The sequence below is a fragment of the Diceros bicornis genome, chromosome 11 (genome assembly GCF_020826845.1).
Source record: "Diceros bicornis minor isolate mBicDic1 chromosome 11, mDicBic1.mat.cur, whole genome shotgun sequence".
In the NCBI taxonomy this organism is placed as follows: domain Eukaryota; kingdom Metazoa; phylum Chordata; class Mammalia; order Perissodactyla; family Rhinocerotidae; genus Diceros; species Diceros bicornis.
In genome coordinates, this window is record NC_080750.1 from 34,927,615 (window position 1) to 34,949,244 (window position 21,630).

Here is a 21,630-nt window from a genome sequence, read left to right on the forward strand (position 1 = left end):
GGGAGAGAGTGCACGTGCAAGCAGTCAAAATTCAGGCTTTTTCCTGAGGGCCATGGGGAGCCACCAGGGCCGAGAGTGACATGATGAGATCTGCCTTCTAGAATGATTAGTCTGGCTGCAGGATGAGAGAAGGAATTGGAGGGGGTGACACTGGAGACAGGGAGACCAGCCAGAGGCCATCGTTGGAGGACAAATGATGGAGAACTGAATCAAGTTATTGGCAGTTGGGACTGAAGGAAAAGAATGCATTTAGGAGAGATCTAGGAGGAAGAATCAATGCAGGAGGACATGGTAACTGAATGGAGGTGGAGGATGAGGAAGAGGCAATAATGACAGATGATGCAGCAAATACTGTAGTTCCCACCCTCGCCTCCCCAGTCGTCAGCTTGCCTTTACTGTTTCGAGGCCTGCCTTCCCACTGGGACCACCTGCGTATTATTCGCCAAGGGCTTTCTCTGGTCACTGAAGCCCGCTTTGCCCACCTGTGCTGTTCACCAGAGTCTCGGGGAATTGACTCTCCTGGGAGCAGCTTTAGCTGATGGCTGACTGCACAGATATCCCAGCTCTCTCACCCCTTGGGGAGGAAACTGAGGTGTGCGTCCTCCGTTGCTTCCCGGAGTTCCCCAGTGAAATGAATCTCCGGCTGTCCACAGCGGGTAACCTGTCTGATACTGTATCCTTTATCCGCTGCCTTCCTCCCCCTGGCTCACTTCCCCATTCCCCTCCCAGTGTTGCCTGGTCTTACTTCCTAAAAAACTACTTGCAGTTAACTCTCTGCTTCAGGATGTGCTTCTGGGGGGAACCCAAACAAATGGTGTCCAACCTTATGGTTTGTGCCGTCGCAGGTGATGATGATGATGCTAGCCACAAAGACAGAAAGAACAGGATAGAGAAGAGAGCTTTAATTAATGAATTAATTTTGGAGGGGAGGTATGGGGACTGTGGGAGGCGGGGAAATAATATGTTTACTTTGGGACCTGTTGAATTTAAAGAGCTCGAGGGACCTCTGTGTGGGATGTTTCAATAGAACTCTAGCAGATGGTGTGGTGAAACTAATATCTTGAAGCAAATGCAGACTGCCCATACTTTTGCGCTTCTAGTTAACGTCTTTCTTTTCTGGATGGTAAATTGAGAACAGAAATGCTAACCACCTTGCTTAAGGAAATACACTGCATAAGGGAGAACAGAAAAAAAAAATGAAGCCCCTAACTGTTATTGCAATAACTACATCAAGAAATGGCTAAGGTGTGGTGCGAGGTGCCTCTTACCACAGAGAGGCACCATTTGGCCTACACATGGGAATACAGAATGGGTTTGTTTGAATGAAAATAGATGGTCTAGTTTGTGAGTGGAATGACTTTTCTTTTTTTCTACCCTGGTTACCGGAGGGCAGTTGCTGCCCTGAGAAGGAATCAACACACAGAAGAAATTGCATGAAATATGTACTTCTGATAGGAATAGAAGAACATATTGTATATACAGAAAAGGCCTTGTAGACTGAATTAACCAGTCCCAAACTAAAGCTATGGTCACTACATGGCAATTTTCAAACAAATACTCTCCATCATCCATTACACATACTCCAGAATCTCGCCTTTTATAGCACTATTCATTCTCAAGGCATCTCAATAGCCTTTGCAAAAGTAAAAACACCAGCACAGGCACTGCGGAGGCCTTATAAATGGCATGTGGAAAATTTTATGTGAGCACAAACACATTTGCTCTGCCCCAGGAAGACACCAGGCCAGGGCCAAGGTGGCTACAGCCCCAGAGGGGTAACCTGTACCTGAGAACCCAAGTCCTCGAACTGGGTTTTTAAAAGGGCTTTTGGATGCTACCATTTCCCACACAATACAAACATGAAAGTGTTGAAGATTATCGTCAATATCAAATGACTCAACCCCTGTGCCATCCGGGCAGAGATAACGGTGCTTGGCCAAACAACCACAGGCTTTTTCTCTGTCTTTCTGGCTTTCTATAGATAGCTCAGGTGAGGCCTCTAAATTGGATATAAATTTCTCCTTTGGAAAGGTTATCACCCTTAAAAAAAGGGTGCCTGCACTTCAGAGTGTGAACCCCACAACTGTTGGTCTGCAGAGCCCTGATTAGTTATATTTGTGAAGAGGGTTAACTTGCACAGAAAGCTGACAGTAGACAATGCTTCATGCAAGACCTTTCTCTTTAATGAACTTTTTTTTTTTTTTTGGTGAGGAAGATTGGCCCTGAGCTAACATCTGGTGCCAATCATCCTCTATTTTGTATGTGGGATGCCGCCAAAGCATGGCTTGATGAATGGTATATAGGTCCAAGTCTGGGATCTGAACCCGTGAACCCTGGGCCTCGGAGCGTGAACTTAACCACAATGCCACGGGGCCGGCCCCTTTAATGAAGTTTTTAATGGAGCCAATAGCTCCCCTTTGGAATTCACCTACACTCTGACTAAGACCAAACTAGGCTCGTGAGGGACAGATGGGGCTAGTTGCAAGCACACTATTTTTAGCCTCAAATAACATTATCTGGATCAGGAAAATCTGTAACAATGAAAAATTCTCCCTCTAGTAAACAGCCCAACAGGCTAGAGCTCGTCTACTGCATGTACATCAAAAAAATGCTAAAAGCAGTGCAGAATAGCTTCCCAACTTGAAACACAACAGGACTCAGATATATCAACCCACATGCCATTGAGTTCAGAGAAATAAGTTTGTGCTACAAATGGAAACGTTCCTGCAAACTAATAGCTGTATAAGTGAAAGACTGCTGTCATCATCATCACTGTCAGAGTCTCTGAAGTGCACGTGTACTCGTATTGATGGCCTGGAGGTGACCACTTGGCATCTAACCCACCTATTTGTGACTAAGCCACATGACCCTAACAAATGCAGAAATACTGTCATAAGTACACAGCTTGGTGAATTTTCACAAAATTACATTTGCATGTAATCAGCAGCCAGTTAAAGAAATGGAACATTCCAGCTTCCTAGAGGTCTGTCCTGTGCTCCCTTCCCAGTCACTACCACCCTCAACACTGGGTCTTTCAAGAATTACTTACAGTGACTTGTCCCTTCCCCAGCTGTTAGCGGGGGTGGTAGAATTTAAGCTCCTAGACCAGACTCTGATTTTCCCCTGTACCAGCATATAGTTTTGGCCCTCAAAAAAATAAACCAACTTGGGCTGCAGTTACAGTACCATTACACATGGCAGAGTTTTTGAAAAAGAGGGGATGTGGAAGAAGCTTGGAGATCATCTATTCTTTCTCTACTGGAAACAGGGCTAGGACTAAACCTGGGTTCTCCTGATTCCCAGTCTAGAACTTTTTCTTCTGCACTGCTGACCAGATCACCACTAACTTCAGTGTGACACATTTGATTTAACCAGGAAGTTTTTACAGTTTCATGAAACGATTTCTACAGCCCAGATGATCCATTAAAGATTACTGAAAAGAAACATTAACTGCTTCTATCACTTTCCTAACTGAAAGAAATGTTCCAAATGAGTATGATTACCAGATATCAAAGTATTAAAGGAAGAAAAGAAAAGACAGAAATGGAAGAGGACAAAATTAGAATTATATTAATAAACAGTACCTTCTTATCTTGTAAATTCTGTGTAATATCTTACTTTAAGGACGCCTTTTTATTCCTAACTAAAAGGCGACAATCCATCAGTAATACTTCAAATGCCAACTTCAAATGGTGGGTGCATGTGGGCAAACACTGGGAAGATGGGCTCCTTTTGCTCACTGCTGGCGATTAGCTCTCTGACTTAGCCGGCAGCATGACAGGGCAGAAAAAGAGAAAAGGTACTGCAGTTCTTGAATTCCTGTGCTGTCACTCACCAATGGTATGACTCTGAACAAGTTATTAAATCTCTCTGCAAAAGGTACAAACTTCCAGTTATAAGATAAATAAGTTTTGAGGACGTAATGGACAGCATGGTGACTATAGTTAACAATACTGTATTGTATATTTGAAAGTTGCTAAGAGAGTAGATCTTAAAAGTTCTCAACACAAGAAAAAAAATTTATAACTATGTGAGGTGATGGATGTTAACTAAACTTATGTGGTAATCATTTTGTAATACATAGATATATCAAATCATTATGTTGTACACCTAAAACTAATACAATGCTATATGTCCATTATCTCTCAATAAAACTGGAAAAAAAGTTATTAAATCTCTCTGAACCTCTATTTAGTCACCTGTAAATTGAGCATAATTCCTATGTCTCAATGAATTATTTTCAGAATTATATGAGATGACATAAATCCTGTGCCTGACAATTTAGTAGGTCCTTGATAACTATTAGCTTCCTTCTCTGTGCAGAACAAATTTGTTTAATCAAAAAGAAGCTTAAGCTACAAAATGATACACACCAACACCACCCAACGTTCTAATGTTTATCCGTGATTTAGTCTGAATTTAAAAAGAATCTGCTGTGTTTGAAAAAGGATTGAAGAAAACACTCTGCTATAATCCAGGGCAGCTTTGTATGTCTCTCTCTTGAGGTATGAGTTGGGAAGTCTTCACATAAAGGAAGGTGACATGCACATCTTTTCTGCCAACTGTCTGAAAGAGGTCATTCATATCTGGCCAGGAGCGTGGCAGGCTGAGTTAGTTGCGGGTGGCACTCTAATGCAAGGCAACATTTATTTAGATTTCAGAAAAGTATGTGACATGGTACCACTTGTATTAGATTGATGGGCAGAACAGAGAGAGGAAAATGGATCAAGAATTGGCCTGGGGACAAGACAGACCATTCCAAACCAGCCATTTTATTTAACGTCAGATCCTGATTGGCATATCAAGTCCTGAACTAAATTTTCCCCATGTTCTTTGCTTCTTGGTTTGTATATTATAAACAACAACAACAAAAAGAGCTGTTTTTTTTTTTTTTAAGGAAAGTTAGCAAATAATGAGTAGGGATTTAGAAATTAATTGCTGATAAGTTTTACATTGTCTAACACTAAGCTCCATGTGAGATAACAAAGAGAAGCATCGGTGACTCCAAACACTGAAAGAATTCCATGGAGACCCACATTTTCCTTCACCCTCGCTCTGGTCATGTTTTTATTTTTTTGGTTTAATACAGAGCAAACACACTGTGAACTTCAAAATCATAATAAATCAGAATTGAAACGCCACATTGTTTAAAAGCAGTGCTGAGATATAAATTCTTTTCTTAATAGCCTTTGCTCATGGGAAAATGATGGGAACACACAAACAGCTGCAGGTACAATAGTAACGGGTCTACTCTTCATATAGAACTGCTCTTTGAGCCCTGAAAAACACCTGACCTCAGAATCTTTCTTCTATTAACGTAAATCTTTTACCAAGTGAGACAACTATAAATTAGACAGAATACATTAAATTATACACAGTCTGTAATTTCTATCTCCCGCATAATAGGAAAGCTCTTTTATTTCTTTTGTAAAATTCCCACCAGCAACACTACCACTCAGGGTGCTCTCAGTAATCAATTCACGTCTTTGAGGATATTTTGTCCCCACATCCCTCCAGCAGAAGGTGACAGCAGCTTTTAACTCATCATTTTATTAAGGATTCCTGGTGTTACCTCTGTCTAAGACATTCGCAGCAAGTAAAAATGTTAGGTCTTGGCTCATGAGCATTCTCCGGTTCTCAGGAAAGTCAGTCTAGAAATAGTGGCAACACCCGAGGCCAGGACACTGCGAAGCTCTGTGTTTATTCTGTTTCTCTGGGATGGTGGCAGCTGTGTGTCTCAGAAACCATCTGCCGAAGGCAAATGCCTAGTTAACTGCGCTATTCTCGATTTCTTCACAGGCCACAGTCCTGCCCACCTCTCCTCACTTTGCTCTCCCCCACACTGCTTGCTTCATTTTCCACAGGCCTGAAACATAAATCACAACATTCTGGATGGTTCCCTTCGGCCTGGAGCTGTCAGGCCTTAAATGATGCTCTCACGCGGCACACCTCCCCTGCCCCATGGTCTTACTCCAAAGACGTTTGGAAGAGAATTTCACCCCACTGATAGAAGGATATAAATATATACCAATATATAGTGTTGAAGTAATGCTATGGGTTTTCAGCATTTGCGAGGGATTTCTTAGACTGGAACTAGGTACATTAAACCTCATTAACTATGGTCTCTACTAATTGGGAATCTGAGATAATTCTCCGGACTGACATTTATCTTTGCATGATGTATGGAAGGAAGAAGTTTGTTAAGTAAATAAAGAATAGAAATAATTTTTTGATGGTACTGTTTAAACTACCCAAGAGAAGATTTCTAAGGACTCTGAGGCTTTTATTTGTATACTAACAACAAATTATTTTCTGCCTAGTCACTAAAGCCAGCTGTCTCTTTCCTGGCTTCTTCATTTCTGCACAGCCACTATCATTCCCTAATTCAACCTGCTTATAGCAAAGCTAACCAGTCTCCCAAACCAGTCAACCAGCCCTTTGTCTGCCTCTCTTATCCCCCTCCTCCTTTTCTCTCTAAGCCAGGCCCTCATTAATAATGCCACCCCAGTGCTAGAGCATCCCCATTGGGCTCCAGTATCTTCTTGTCATATCTTCTCCAATGATTCAGCAATCTGCTGCCCACTTGGTCTTCTGAAATTTTCTATAAGAATCTATGACTCCTACACCCCAGAATCTTAAGATCCTCAACTGCAGCTTCAATTTCTTTCCCAGCACTGTATTTAGCAGAGTACTGGAATACAAGCAGGTCCATAATATCTACTGGAGACCCCTGAGGCCTGATGCATTTTGGGATACATACTTTTTCTCATTTCAATATAAAATGGTGCATAAGGCATACTTTATATAACACTCCAACAGGCCTTCATAATGAAGTACATTGATATTTATGCAAAAAAAATGTATGAATTTCACCCTTGGGGTAACACATAAAGGCTATAAATAGCTCCCATTAGGTTTTACCACTAAGTCACTTATTCAAAAAATTGCGGTTGGTAGAGCTTTTTAGATTTCAGCATTGTGGGTAAGGGATTGGGGAGCTATTGTAGGTATATAATGGTCAAGTATCACTGTCCAGACTTGAAAGAAATGTTTTCTTGAAGTCTTCATACTGCAATCTTTTGTTAATTCAGACTATTCTTCTCCTCAAGTAGTCCAAATTATTGAGGCTTTCTTTATAAAACACGTCCTCAGATTATGAGAACTTCGTGATCACCAGTTGTCCTTATCATTTTTAATTTTTCTAATTTTAACTCCATTTCTAAAGCATTTTCACCTTGCTTATTTTTAAAAAGGTTCCTTTTTAGTTGTCTATTTTAGCAAAATGTAAATATAGTCATTTCGCTTATCTTCTGCCTAAAGAAAGGCTTTTTGAAGTACGGAGTTTGATTATCCCCCAGAATGCTAGATTTATGTTTTAAAAATCCCAGTTATGCTGACCTCCCCCCAAAAATGAGTTAACTTTTTTAGTGTGAGTTTCTCTAATTTGTAATTGAGACCTATCAAGCAAATCACAGAAACCCCCACACACAGTTGAACATATACTGATATCACTCTTTGAGGTCGAGTTGTAACTCGACCAATAAACCCTTCCTAAAATATAGCCAAGCCAAACATTAAGCCAGCAATGCAGGGTTTGTATATACATCATGGGATGCTGCCTGTGTGGGTCACAGCACTCTGACAGGCAATTCCTAGGCAGTTATTTTGACATTAGAAAGCCACAATCCATCAACTTAACAGCAGGGCGATAATTTGGGGACCAGGGAGATGGCTATTCAAAACGACGCTGTGGGAAGTAAACAGCAGTTCAAATAAGCCCCTGTTTGAGAATGAAGACATCAACGGAGCAGAATTTCTTTCCACCTCTAGAACTAAGTGTTACGTAATGTGTTTTTGTGTAAGCATGTTATTTATGGTGTTCAAATAGGAAAGCCCTGCAAAGCTAAAAAGCATGCAGGTACCCGGACTCTTTGGAGATGAGAAGAAATGGATCTGCCATCACAAGACTAAAGAATGACAGAGTTGCCTTTTCTCCACTGTTTCTCACAAACCACTTCCAATGACCTGTGATACCCCAAGCCAATATTTCCTAAGACGCTACCTGGCTCTTTCTGAATTGCAAAATACTCAGACCTCCAGTCGTCTGTGACACCGGGCTCCTTGGGTGTGGAGGACACTTAGACTTCATTCTTGCAGGGGTTCCTGGCCAACAAGCCTGCTGTGAGCCCCTCCTGCACACGTTCTAGCCTTCGTCTCCCACCGCTCTCCTGGACAAATGAATGGGTATAGAGGCCATTCTGAAGTTCTCTTGGTGGCTGGGAACGAAGGTAGCAATAGCAGGAAGTTTCCAGGCTGCTGGAGTGGTGTGAGGGTGGGGTGGGGGGCAGGTAGGAAGTATGGGCTACTATTTCATAAGAACTCTGAGAACATACACACAAGCCCTGAGAGATGGCCAGGCTGTTGATAAGGGGACAGAAAGCACATCTTTCCTTTTACTCTGGAAAGGAGAGATGAAAAAGGAAGAGTGGATGACAAATTATGGTTTGATGCTGAGATGGCAAAAAGGAGCGTTAGATGGATATATGCAGATACTCTGACTACAAAGAGAGGCGAAATCTGGGTGACAAGGTTGTCTTAATGAGCTGTGTTGCTTCCATGGAAACTGAAGTGGTCTTTGTGGCGGCCCACACCCCACCAGGGTCACGACCTTATGTGGTGGAGATTAGTGTTCTCGCCACTGCCCTCCTATCTCTTCTTGGCTGCTTGCCTGAAATACTGACAACACGTAGAGCAAATCATTTTCAGGTCGTACTTCGCTATTTCAAAGAAAAAGAAATTCACTCTACGAATGAAACATCAGCAAGGAAAGAACAATAAGATCCAAAAGCAAAGATGAAGAGTTTTATCACTGTCTGCATTTTATTGTAATAAACTTTGTGACTGTTTAAATTGAGTTTCTCTCTTTTTTTAAAAATCTAGCTACATATGAATAAATTCAACGCACCAGCCGAAGGAATCTGAAAATTCACACATTTCAGAAAAGTAATTTGTAAGCAATCAATAGTAGAAGCAAAGTCAACACTATTTCCATACCTGGAGCTGATATTCTTCCGTGAAGCACAGATTCACTGGGCAGCAGGTCTTTTGAATTGGAGGTGAATGGTGATTGTCTAAATGTATCTTCTGAAAAGAAAGGGCTGGGGGTGGGGGAGGAGGAGTGAAGTTTAGTAAATTAAAGTTATTTAAGATCCCCAGAGCATCTGGTCCCAAATATATATATACACACACACACAAATGCTGGATAAGGTATTTTTTTTAAACGGTGTTTTGAGAATATAAGAAGATTGTGCTTCAAATGGAGAAAGAAAATATATTACACCAGACCGGTGCCATCTGTATATTCTGCCTATTGGTTTTTTATTTAAGGTGAATATATGAAACATCATCTCTGAAACGTTGTTAAACCCATAGTCAGGACAGCTGAGCAGTACATTTCACTCTTGCACTATAGATGTGTGTTGTGCCCAAATGAAGACCAACCGCCTGGGTCAGAATCAGAGAGGCCTGTTGGAGGTTCTTCCCAGGGTGGTGAAAGGTTTGCCTTGGCTCTCCCACATTCTGTCACCTGATCCCTCAGGGACCAAAAGCACGCCTCATAAGGGCAGTCGGCTGGAGTCAGGGGCCATTGCACTGAAGGAAACAAGTCACTGGTCCCCACAGAAAGTGAGACTTCATCCACTAAGACTGTTTTGGTTCGGGAAGGAGTTAAAGCCAGCTAATGGCGCTGCCAGAAAGGACTCCAGGGAGCACCTTCATTCTCCATGAAACTGAGGCTCTGACTTGAGTGATTCTAAGCTTCAGTTAGTGACTCAGCTAGAACTAGATCCAGACACCAGACACCCTACCCAGGGTTTTCCCCTCATACCACAGCCACAGTGAACACAAAGGCTTGGGATGCTTTGAATCAGAGGATTTTAACCCAATCATAGCCTCATCTTCCATGCCCCTAAAGTAAACTGTAAATAAGTATTGTGATCACATGTGAGAATACTGGAGGATCCAGCAGAATCCATCCGGGAGAACATAAAGCCCTATTTATTTACAACGGAGAAAAGTTAATGGAGGGAATCGGGTACACAGGTGGCGGAAAGTTCCTAGGGGGCAGTAAGGCAGCCCAGTGGTAGAAAGAGCAGGAGGCCACCAACACCCTGAGGCTGGAGGGACAAAAGGCAGAAGTAAGTGGAGCCCAGGGGCTGGGGCCCTCCGGTGGGAGCTGGAGCCCCGGAGGAGATACAGCTGCTGCAGGAGACAGAGAGGAAGAGGGAGAAACACCCCAGCTCTTCCTTAAGCCCCACCCCCATCTCCCACCAGGGCCTATGATTGGCCGAACCTTCCCAGAAGCCAGAGAAACACAGCCTGCAGGGGTCAGGCCCCCTGCAGAACCACAGATGAGGGGAAGGAACGCAGAAGCGCAGATGAGGGGAAAGAATGGATCCTAGGGCACACGAGCCTAGGACTCCCATGGCAGGTGTTGCTTTTCTAAACATACCACAAGACTATGGTTACTATTATCAAATATTAAAAAGGAAATAGATAAAAATGGAACACATACGTTTTTAAAAAGTAAAGCACACATTAATAAACAATACAGTTTTACAGGACTGTTAGGCTAGATTTAACGCAACTTTGTATGGCATGCTTTTTAGTTTTATCTTAAACATGAAACAATTTAAATAGGCTTGAAAAGTGAACCGACTGTAGGCTAGTAGGTGATGGGGAATGGGGAGACGTGATTTTACGCCAAGCACCTCATAACTTGCAACTGATACAGAATATTTGAAATGGTAAGGCCATACAGCACGGTGGTTAAGAGCATATGCTGGAGGGTAGGCAGTTCTGGGTTCAAATTCCAGCTCCCCCACTTATGGCTGTGTGGCCTCGCACATATTATTTAACTTCTCTGAGCCTTCCTTTCCTGTTTATAAAATGGGATGACAACAGCATCCACACCTCACAGAGGAACTATGAGGACTGAATAAGAGTGTCTACGGAATATGCTTTTCGTAGTGCCTGGCAAAGAGTAAGTGCTCAATAAATGTGAGCTATTTTATTTGTGTCTCTGTCTAGCCAAAAGGGGAGCATAAGTTAATCAACTTTTCCTCACAAATTGACAAGTGTAAGAGTTCCTTGTATAAAATGAATGAAAAAAAGGGTGCTCTGGGGCCCGCCCCGTGGCTTAGCGGTTAAGTGCGCATGCTCCACTACTGGCGGCCCGGGTTTGGATCCCAGGCCCCCACCGACACACCGCTTCTCCAGCCATGCTGAGGCCGCGTCCCACATACAGCAACTAGAAGGATGTGCAGCTATGACATACAACTATCTACTGGGGCTTTGGGGGAAAAAAAGGAGGAGGATTGGCCATAGATGTTAGCTCAGAGCTGGTCTTCCTCAGCAAAAAGAGGAGGATTAGCACGGATGTTAGCTCAGGGCTGATCTTCCTCACAAAAAAAGAAAAAAAAAAAAGGTGCTCTGATTTTGAAGGGTCGGTTGACAGCTGGGGTGATTCAGTTAATTTCCAGCTCTTCCATAAAGAAAACTGTTTAGACTCAAAGAACTTTTTATAAGGAAGTAGAGACCTTGGTCAAACCCAGAGAGTAAGATTTCTCAGTTCCCATCTCATTAACTCTGAAGCTTCTGTACAAGGTGACAGTGACATCCTCGTGCCTGAGTGGACAGTTCACACGGGAAACACCACGGGTTGGCCCTTGGGCACAGGGTAAAGGTCAGGCAATGGGCCTGTGTGTTATCTGACTCTAGAAATTCCCTTGAAATCTGAGAGTTTGGGGGAGTCCATGGAATTGTTTGGTCTGAAATGTGGAGACTTCCCTTTGCGGATACCAAGAGTCCCAAGAAGGCCCCCCTAGAGGGTTTCCAGAAATATCACCCTTCTGGCCACAGAGAAACATGTGCACTGCCGCCATTCCCTCAGTTTTACAATAACCATTTAGTGAGTGCCCATAATGTGCCAGGCACTGGGAACATAATGGTTGGCAAAACTGGCTATGGTTGCCAATCTCAGGGAGCACAAAGACCTGTGTGGGTACGTGAAAGGGACTAACGCTGCGGAAGAGAGGGTGTGGCGTTACAGTGGGGTCTCACCTGGTCAGGAAGGGCTTTTCTGCAGAAGCCACAGCTGAGCTAAGTCCTGAATGGTGAGTAGGGTGGTCAGGGTTCCAAGGGGCTGGGGAAGGTGTCTGCTGCACAGTGAGAGAACACAGCCCATCTGTGGAGATGGTGGAGGCCCATTGTAGAGGGAGATGAGGCTGGAGCGGTGGGTGGGCACACCGCTCCCAGGAATCATGGTTTTATCCTAACAGCAGTGGGAAGCCCTGCAGTGTTTTAAGTAAGAGGGGGATGGAATGAGATTTCAGTTTCAGGAAGCTTGGCCTGGGGGGCTTGCAGAAGACAAGGCAGGTGGCCAGAGCAGCAGTCCACATGGGACATCGTGAGGTTGGTGGTCAAGGTCTCAAACCAGCAGTGACACATGCAGATCGAAAAAGTTTAAAAATAGGGCAGGTAAAGATCACAGGTACATTTAAAACTAACCCTAAGGTTTCTAGGTGAAGCAGGCAGAGGCTGCCACGCTACATGCTGGAAAGAGCCTTCTAGGTTTGCTAAGAAGTGGAAATGGGCTAGCTCTGCATCGTCACATGCTCTCTTCAGCAGCACAGATTTCCACTGATGTGAGGAGCGAAGCCCTATTATCACCGGGCCGCTCAGAAGAAATTGAGTTGAAAGGGAGACAATCACTGAGGGAAACAACATTCCAAATAATTTTCTACCCTGAATGCCGGCTTTATCCTGAATAGAAAAGAAAAGATTTCCTTTGAGGGAGCCGGGAATCAGAAGGGAGTAACATTGCATACTAAAAACGCACACGAGGACCAGCAATGTTATGGGGTAAAGACTCAATGGAGAAACCTTCACAAGTCAAGGCAGCTCAAACCCGGTATAAGGTCTTACCCATAAAGAGAAGATATTAGGTTAACAGAGCATCAGTCTCAGGCCAAACACGCTGATGCCATGCTCTGCATTTGTATCCACTCATGCAGGGAAGTGGGGAGTGATGCACTCTAGCAGAGTTTGGAATCACAAGGATCTGAGTCTGAATTCCGTATTTGCCACTTAACAGTTAAGTAAGCTTTGTCAGGTCAACAACCTCTCTAGCCTCAGTTTCATCATTGTAAAAGAGGTTTAAAAATACCATCTTTATGGGGTGCTGCAAGGATTAAATAAGATACTTTATGTTAAATTTTAGTATATGGTACATGCTCAATAAAAAAGAGCAACTAACATATATCGCTTACTAAGTATCTGACACTGTTCTAAAGTGCTTTGTGTGTATTAGCTTCACTTAATCCTCACAGGGACCCTATGGAGTGGCTACCATTATTATTATTATCCATATTTTACAGATGAAGAGATTCAGGCACAGAGAAGTTAAGTAATTGTCCCTCCTCATGAGCTGAGCCAGGATTTGAATCCAGGCAGGCCGGCATCACAGTCTATACTCTTACTGGTTAAGTTACACTGCCTTTCATGTGGTCTCTTAACATCTAGGCAACTCACGGACAATACGGAACCACAGATCCTTCTCGGAACGGACAGAGCAAAAGGAAGAGATGGAAGGAGGGTTGAAGGGCAGGTGGGAGCTGCATCCCATCTTTTGGGATGCAGGATCCTAGGTAGCTGAAGGAAGACTTTTTCAATTGAGAAATAGAGCAAGTGATTTTAGTCTTTACTTCTCCCTAGAAGTTAAGATATGTCCCAATTTTCTACAACTTCTGCAACCCAGGGGCCTAGTCAATTTGCAAGCCTAAACATTCCCCACTGCCTGTAGCTACTGCCTCTGAGGGCAAGCTCATCTCCATTACTAAGCCTAAATGAAGAGGGAAGGGTAAGGAGCTCATTAGGTGTTCGTGAACCTCCATTTCAGCACAGATGTGAAGCTCATGGGAGCACTATGCTACACAGACATCCGTATATTAATCTTCCAGCAACCTGGATTGGTGTCCATCTTTGAGGAAGAGGAGAAGGAGGGAAAACCAAACTTAGAGCACGTCCTATATAGTATGTGCTTGCTTAATGAGATTAGACCTCTAATAACGTTGGTCATCTTTAACTCTTGGTCATCTTTAACTCTCTGCCCATGTTCTGAGAACAGAAGACACTGCACTTGCAACTTAGCTCCAAGCAACGTCCAGAATGTTGAGATATTTCTTAAGCTCCTTTTCTCCTGTGCCTGACAGTGTTTGTAAAGTGCGGAAGCCCATCCGATCCAGTGATGCCCAGCTTTGCAGTGGACAAAGCTGGCACCTCAATCATGCTGCAGTGACTGCTGGTGCGGAGAGAGGGTGGCAGAGAGGGAAGTCCCAGGAGGTGCCCGACACAAGATGAACCAGGCTGCATCTGCCCAGGGAGGAAAACAATAAATGAAATGCAGACTTTACGTTGTACTCGACTCTGAGGCACGTTTGTACCGTCCTTCAACCGGTAACTTAGATGGTTATGAATTCTTCCAGAAGAGGAGCCAGTTTGAGAATGTTGCACGGCTCTCGCTTCCTGACTCTCCAGCTGCCTGAACTTTAGTCATTTTACTATGAAAAAGCCCCTCCAACAGAAAGTGAACTAAGGAAGTGGGAAAAGGCAAAAATTGTCAAAAAATGACTTATTTCTGATGACTATTTTTGTTAAAAAGTTGGTAGAGGAGGAGGTTGAAACTAACAGCTAATGAGGGAGGGGATGGTCACTGATTCTGATTTAACAAAATCATCATCGACCACCCGTTATTCCCTTTGGGCCTGGACAAAGACAGGCTACTTGGAAGACTTAGCTAATTCGTATAAATATTCAGAAGAAGCATCTGGAAACTGTTGGTGTAGACTTGGAACTGCTCAGCTCCCCCATTACTTTTTCTGCCTTTTGTTACTTAGAAAACACAAAACTTTATCTATTCAAGTTTCTTTTCCAGTTAAAAATGAAATGGACATTGACTGTGTATTTTTCTTTTTGTCTTGTAGACAATCTAAGGGTTAAAATGTGAAGGGGCGCTGTTGTCACTGTGGACAATTCCACGCATCAGATGGCATGGGCTGTAGGGTCAACAGCAAGAAGCTGTAAAAAGAAAAGATTTACAATAAATAATAAAACAGTCCATAAAAGATTATGGCTCTAAATAGTGATACATTTGCTAAGTGCCGATTGTAGTACAAATATTTCCACCTTTAACATCTGAGTGCCAACAGGGAGCTCTGCTTCACACAGAACAGAAAGCCTATCTACTTAAAATCCATCCCTTCCCATATGCCACCACTGAAACCAAACGTTACGAGAATTCTCATTTTATGGCAATAGCGAAACAAAACAAAAAGAAAAAGGAAAAGAAGGTGGACACAGTATGTAAGAAAAAACTTTATGTTTAGTAACGACACAATAATTTTAAAGGAGCAACAGAGAATAATTTTTTTTTCCTTCTAAAAGGTAATAATCATAACTCTTAGGACCGAATTTGGAGATGGCAAATAGAAAAGAAAGATTAAACAAGGGAAAAAAAAGACTTTGCTCTGTAATGAGTTTTTACTCAGACCCCATAAGGATCTATGTATTTCAGGATGGAATGAAATTCTATTAAATGTAAGAGTTTCAGGTAAATCATCCTGAAGTGATATTCTGACTTCACTTCACACATAGACAATTTTTTCTTTAATGAATAAAAAAAACTTGGTGTATTTCCAAGTAAAAGTACTTGATTATCTATTCAGCTATGTGTCATACAACATAACAGGGCTTCCAGATTTTTTCCAAGACCTGGGTAAAGTATGTCCAAAAGGATATGGGTTAATTTTTGTTTTGTTTTAAGGAAATTTTAAGAGTAAATGATCTGACTTAGATATTTCTCAGAAGCTATTTATTTTGAAAGAAGAGCCAGAAGCCCCATTCTGGGGTGGAAAAGTTCTGTGGGAGCCAAGCTTGTCTCTCTAGACGCTCACTACCTGCTCCCCAGCAGATCCCAGCCCCTGGGCCACCCCAGGGGCCCCAGAAGGCTGTCTATTCCTCCCGTTAACAGGGCCTGCCCCAATATCTACTTAGCCCCAGCCACTAATTCATATCACTGAAAAACTAATTTTCTGTATTGATGTATCATGTTATTTCTTAAGAACTGAAATTCCATATATTTATCTAAAACCACTGTACTGATATTTTTAAAACTCTGACCTCTGAATCACTTAGACCTTGAGACATATTCCAGGAGTGACACACTGCATTAGCATTTTGAAGTGAACAGGAAGCACCAGTTGAGAAAACAAACTTCCATGCCTCCAAAAGCCTCAAGAAGAGACAGGCGATAGACTAAATTATTCCAAGAATAAATCTTACTCTAGCTCAAAGACTTTCTGACCATGTGGAATATGAATGTGACAGATAGAAATGGATACAGGTAACTTCTATATGGAATCTCCATGTATATATAATGAAATTAAAGGAAACAAGAACAAACCGGAAATGTTTTCTTTGAACAAAACCTAGACCTTGCTAACAATAACTGAGTACAGTCGTTGCCAGAGGGTTTGTTTTTTTTTAAACTTTTCAAACATATCAAATAAGAAAGATGGAATTAATCAAAGATAAGGAATAGGGGAAATATTTGGATTAGTTATAACTATCTTCTCAACATTTCCTCGAGTCTTTTAAGGTCAGAAGAAACTTTCTGAGAAGCTGGAATAGCTTGCATGAAAATATGCTCACAACTCAACAACAAAAACACTGCCACACTTTATTTTTAGATATTCCATTTTTAAAAAGATCAAATAACATAATTTCATTTTCAACTTAATTTTCATGATTAATGCAATTTTCCTTGTTTTTAGGTAGTGTTTTTTATTCTCAAATATTACTGTCTTTGGTTAATTTATTTGCTAATAATTTATAATAGATGCTTAATATTTATTTTTTATATATTTCAATATCTATATGTTTTGTAATATATTTATAAATGATTGTATTTGAAATATATTAAATGCTTAGTTCCAAAGATTTTTGTAAAAGAATTTTGAGCACTTTTCAAAACCCTGGTAAAGTCATTTTGCTCTGGTATAGCAATCACTATATGTCACTTTGGATGGTATGTGGTCATCCTAACTTCCAGCTTGGGCCCTCAATTTCATTTTGGATGAGAGATTGTGTAGCTGCTGCTTCTGAAATGGGCCCAGACATTAACATTTTAGGTATAAAAGTCAGTGCCAGTTTCCCTATGAATATTCTTGCAGTCAGTTAAAAGGGTAATCCATAATGAAAGAAAACACGGTTTTAATGGTGCTCATGAACACCGTCCTCCCCTTTTCAACATCACAGAAACAAGGACCCCCTATTCTTGAGTGATTTTATTTATTTACCTATTTTAATAAAAGAACCCTAGGGGCAGGTCAGGGGACGTGGGGGTGGAGAAGATGGGCAAGACTAAAAATGATTGCAAGTCTCTGACCTGAAGACAACTCTGACCATCCGAACAGCAAGTTCCCTATTCAAGCTTAAAAGAGACACAACAGAGAAGACCTTCCATGACCCCAGTGGGCTGGGCCTGGAAGCCCGGTCATCGATCATGTTGGGCGCACACATTTTCAAAGAAAAAAGACTGCAGTGAATAAAACTTGAAATAATCGCTATACATTGGCAAGCTTCAGCTGGGGCATTTATTTACAAAATGAGGCTGGCACTGCAGATTTAGTGCGTTTCTAAATGCGGCTTGTGGGCAGAGGGAGAACCAAGGTCACTCCATCATTCTATTACCCATATAGGCACCAGATTTTCTTCTTTAATTTTTGAAAGTGACAAGAAAGCTAAGAAGTGTTTCCTTCTCCTCCTCGTCCATTGATATGGCCATGCACTTGGCTGGTGCTGATGAGACAGAACCTTCTGGGCAATTAAAACCAATCACACGTGTTGCTAACTTTGTAAGGTGTGCAATGGTATTATGGAAAATATCCTTATTTTTTAGACATACATATCACAGAATCTGGAAGTGAATGTTATGATGTCTGGCATGTCATTTAAAATATAGGGGAAAAAAGGATTGGTGAAGTAAGCGTGGCAAATGTTTGTTCAATTTGGGTGACGGGGATATGGTAGTTTATTACATTATTCCTTCTACTTTGTTTTGAAATGTTTTATAATCAAAAAAATCAATAGCAACAATCAAACAAAAAGTCCAACCCAGACGAACCACTACACAGAATAATAAATGACAGTGAAAGAAAATACGCACAAGAACAGATACAAATTCCTCCCCACGAACAAAATGCTTGATATCACTAGGAATCAACAAATGAAAGGTTTTAACTATAAGATATAATTTTTGACCTCCCAATTGGTTAAAATTTTTTTTAATGATAAAGTACAAAGACTTTTGAAATATTCTCTCTCTCTCTCATTAGCTTCTCGTAGAATTGTAGATTCAAGCTTTTTGAAGGTCAATTAGACAATTCACAGCCAAAGCCTGAAAACTGTGAATGCTTTTTTGAGTCAATTTATCCCAGCATCATTTACATTAGCAACAACTTGGGAAAACAAAACCCTTGATATCCAATAAGAGGAGACTGATTAAATAAATTATGACACATGCAAACATTGAATATAATGCAAATATTAGAATAATAATATTGAGTTATGTTTATTGATATGGAAAGAAGTTCTCAATACGTTGCTAGGTGAAAAGAGAAGATAAAGTTACAAAACTGCATAGATGGTAGGACTCAATTTTTATAGGAAAGTATACGGATTAAATAGAAAAAAATTCAGCCAGGGTACACACCACCAACTTAGCAGTGTCTGTCTCTGGGTAGCAGGATGGATTATAAATGATTATTTTTCTTCGCTGTGTTCTCCTATATTCCTGGCAATACGTTATTTTTAAAACTTAAAAAAAGGATTAAGTTTCATAGTTTAGGATCCTTTATTTTTAAAGAGACTCAGTCTTTTAAAGAGTAAGCTGAGGGGGGGTGAACTCAAGATGGCGGCGTAGGCAGACTCTGAACTCACCTCCACCGGTGGACACAGCCAATTTACAACTACTCGTGGAAAAACTACCCCTGAGACAGAACTGAAAACTGGATAAGAGGAACTCCTGCAACAACGGACAATCCTAACTGAGGTGGAAGAGGCAGAGACTCCCTTCTGGAGAGGAAAAACGCCGCCTCCACAAGCCGCAGCCTCACGGCTGCCGGGAGCAACACACAGGTACGCAGCCTCCCTGGAGGCGCGGGGCCCTGAGCCGGGGAGCGCCCCCGCTGTGGGCATTTTGTGGACCCAGCACAATCGAGACCAGCGGCATAATATCTGACTTCGCCTGCTACTAAAGCATTGGGGAGCACCCCAAGAAAAGCTGGTTCACAAAGAAACTAAAACCGGCTCTTACAGGGCCCGCGGGCAAACTCACCCGTTTCAGAAAGCATCCTAAAATCACCAGAAAGAAAGGTGCACAGTGCTGTGGTGAAAAGAGACTCTCCTAATAGGCCCTGAGTGCATCTCGGTGAGGGGTGAGACCTCTCCAGGGACTGGGACATTGGCAGCGGCCATTGTCTGGCCTGGTGTGGGCGTGCTGACACAGACGTCATTGGAGTTCTCCCTGAGGCCTGCTAGCCCAGGGTCTGCCCCACCCGCTAGAGCACCGATTTAATCCAGCTCAGCCAGGGCAGGCAGCCCACCCTAGAGACTGGCCCCACCCAACAACAAGCCCTCAGGCAACTTGTGGGCCTGCATAGATTGGTGACTGGATTCTCTGCAGCCTGGCAACTGAGACGACTTGAGCGGGGCAGGGTGTGCACAAGGAGCAGGTGGAGAGTGTGGGGCGGTGGTGGAGTGTGTGGGGCTCCTGCCATGGAGAGACTGGGTCCGCTTTGGGAGGTCGGGGCATGCACACGGGGCAGGACTGTGTTGACTGTGTGTGTGGACCTGTGGGTGGCAGGGCTTGTCAGCTGCAGAAGACTTGTGTTTCTCAGAGACCCACATAGGGGGTTTGCCCCACCTTCCAAAGCCTGAAACAATTGGGTGCTCCTGTGCCTGAGGCCAGCCCCACCCAGCTGCAATCCTCAGAGAGCTGACAAGAGACCTAATAGGCTAGAGGCTTACAGCAATTGTAAGGCCCTGAGCCTAACAACCTGCCACGCTGGGGGCCTACTCAAAAGAAATACTGCAACACAAATGTGATATTAGAACTTGCAGCCAACTGTGCTGGGGCTCCCCACACCTGATAAAGAGACTGAAGGGCCCACAACAACTACAAGCAGCTGAGCATTACAACAGCTGGCCAGGAGCATAACTCGGCCTCCCTGGGCGGCTACAGGGAGAGCAAACAGGCCACAACAGAAGGACACATGTAGCCCACATAGGGGTCACCCCTGGAACATTGAGAACTGAGGGAAGCACACTGGAAACCTCCTAAGGCATGACTTACATAAGGTCACCTATCCAAGAGCAGGAGACGTAGCTGACGTACCTAATACGTAGACACAAGCACAGGGAAAGAGGCAAAATGAGGAGGCAAAGGAATACATTCCAAGTAAGGGAATAGGACAAAACCCGAGAAAAGGAACTAAGTGAAACAGAAATGAGCAACCTACCCGACAGAGAGTTCAAACTAAGAATGTTAAGGATGCTCACTGATCTGGAGAGAAGAATAGATGAACTCAATGAGAATGTCAACAAAGAAATGGAAGATATAAAAAAGAACCAATCAGAAATGAAGAATACAATACTAGAAATGAAAAATTCATCAGAGGGACTCAAAAGCAGAGTAGAGGATACAGGAGAACGGATATGTGAGCTGGACGAAAGACTAGAAGAAATTACCCAAGGTGAACAGGTAAAAGAGAAAAGAATTAAAAAGAGTGAGGACAGTCTAAGGGACCTCTGGGACAACATCAAGTGCACTAACATCCATGTTATAGGTGTCCCGGAAGGAGTAGAGCGAGACAAGGGGGCAGAGAATCTATTTCAAGAAATAATAGATGAAAACTTCCCTAACCTAAGGAAGGAAACAGACATCCAGGTACAGGAAGCACAGAGAGCCCCAAACAAGATAAGCCCAAAGAGGCCCACACCAAGACACAGCATAATCAAAATGTCCAGAATTAAAGATAAAGAGAGAATCCTAAAAGCCACAAGAGAATGTCAAGTTACAAACAAAGGAAACCCCATAAGGCTATCAGCTGACTTCTCAGCAGAAACTTTACAGGCTAGAAGAGAATGGCACGATATATTTAAAGTGCTAAAAGGAAAAAACTTACAGCCAAGAATACTCTAGCCAGCAAGGTTATCATTCAAAATGGAAGGAGAGATCAAAAATTTCCCAGACAAGCAAAAATTAAAGGAGTTTGTCACCAAGAAACCAGTGCTACAAGAAATGTTAAAGGGACTGATTTAAGGGGAAAGAGAAGACCACAAATAGGAAAAATTATCTATTTCCATGATAAGAATGTAATGGATACAAATGCACAAAAAAGACGTTAGATATGATATCAAAAACATGAGGGAGGAGGGGAGTTAAAGAGTACAGCTTTCAGACAGAACAAACTAAAGTGACCATCAATTCTGTATAGAAGAAGAAAGGAACAG

The 21,630-nt window shown here is 42.5% G+C and overlaps 1 protein-coding gene across 4 annotated transcripts in view; it reads right to left on the reverse strand.

Annotated features, from left to right (window-relative positions):
- Nucleotides 1–21,630, reverse strand: part of ZNF827 (zinc finger protein 827) — a 173,415-nt gene that overhangs the window by 50,230 nt on the left and 101,555 nt on the right. For all 4 annotated transcript variants that reach the window (XM_058550145.1, XM_058550147.1, XM_058550149.1 and 1 more), the window contains exon 8: nt 9,055–9,158. In XM_058550145.1, the coding sequence (XP_058406128.1) occupies nt 9,055–9,158 (104 nt within the window). The remainder of the gene's footprint in view (nt 1–9,054; nt 9,159–21,630) is intronic.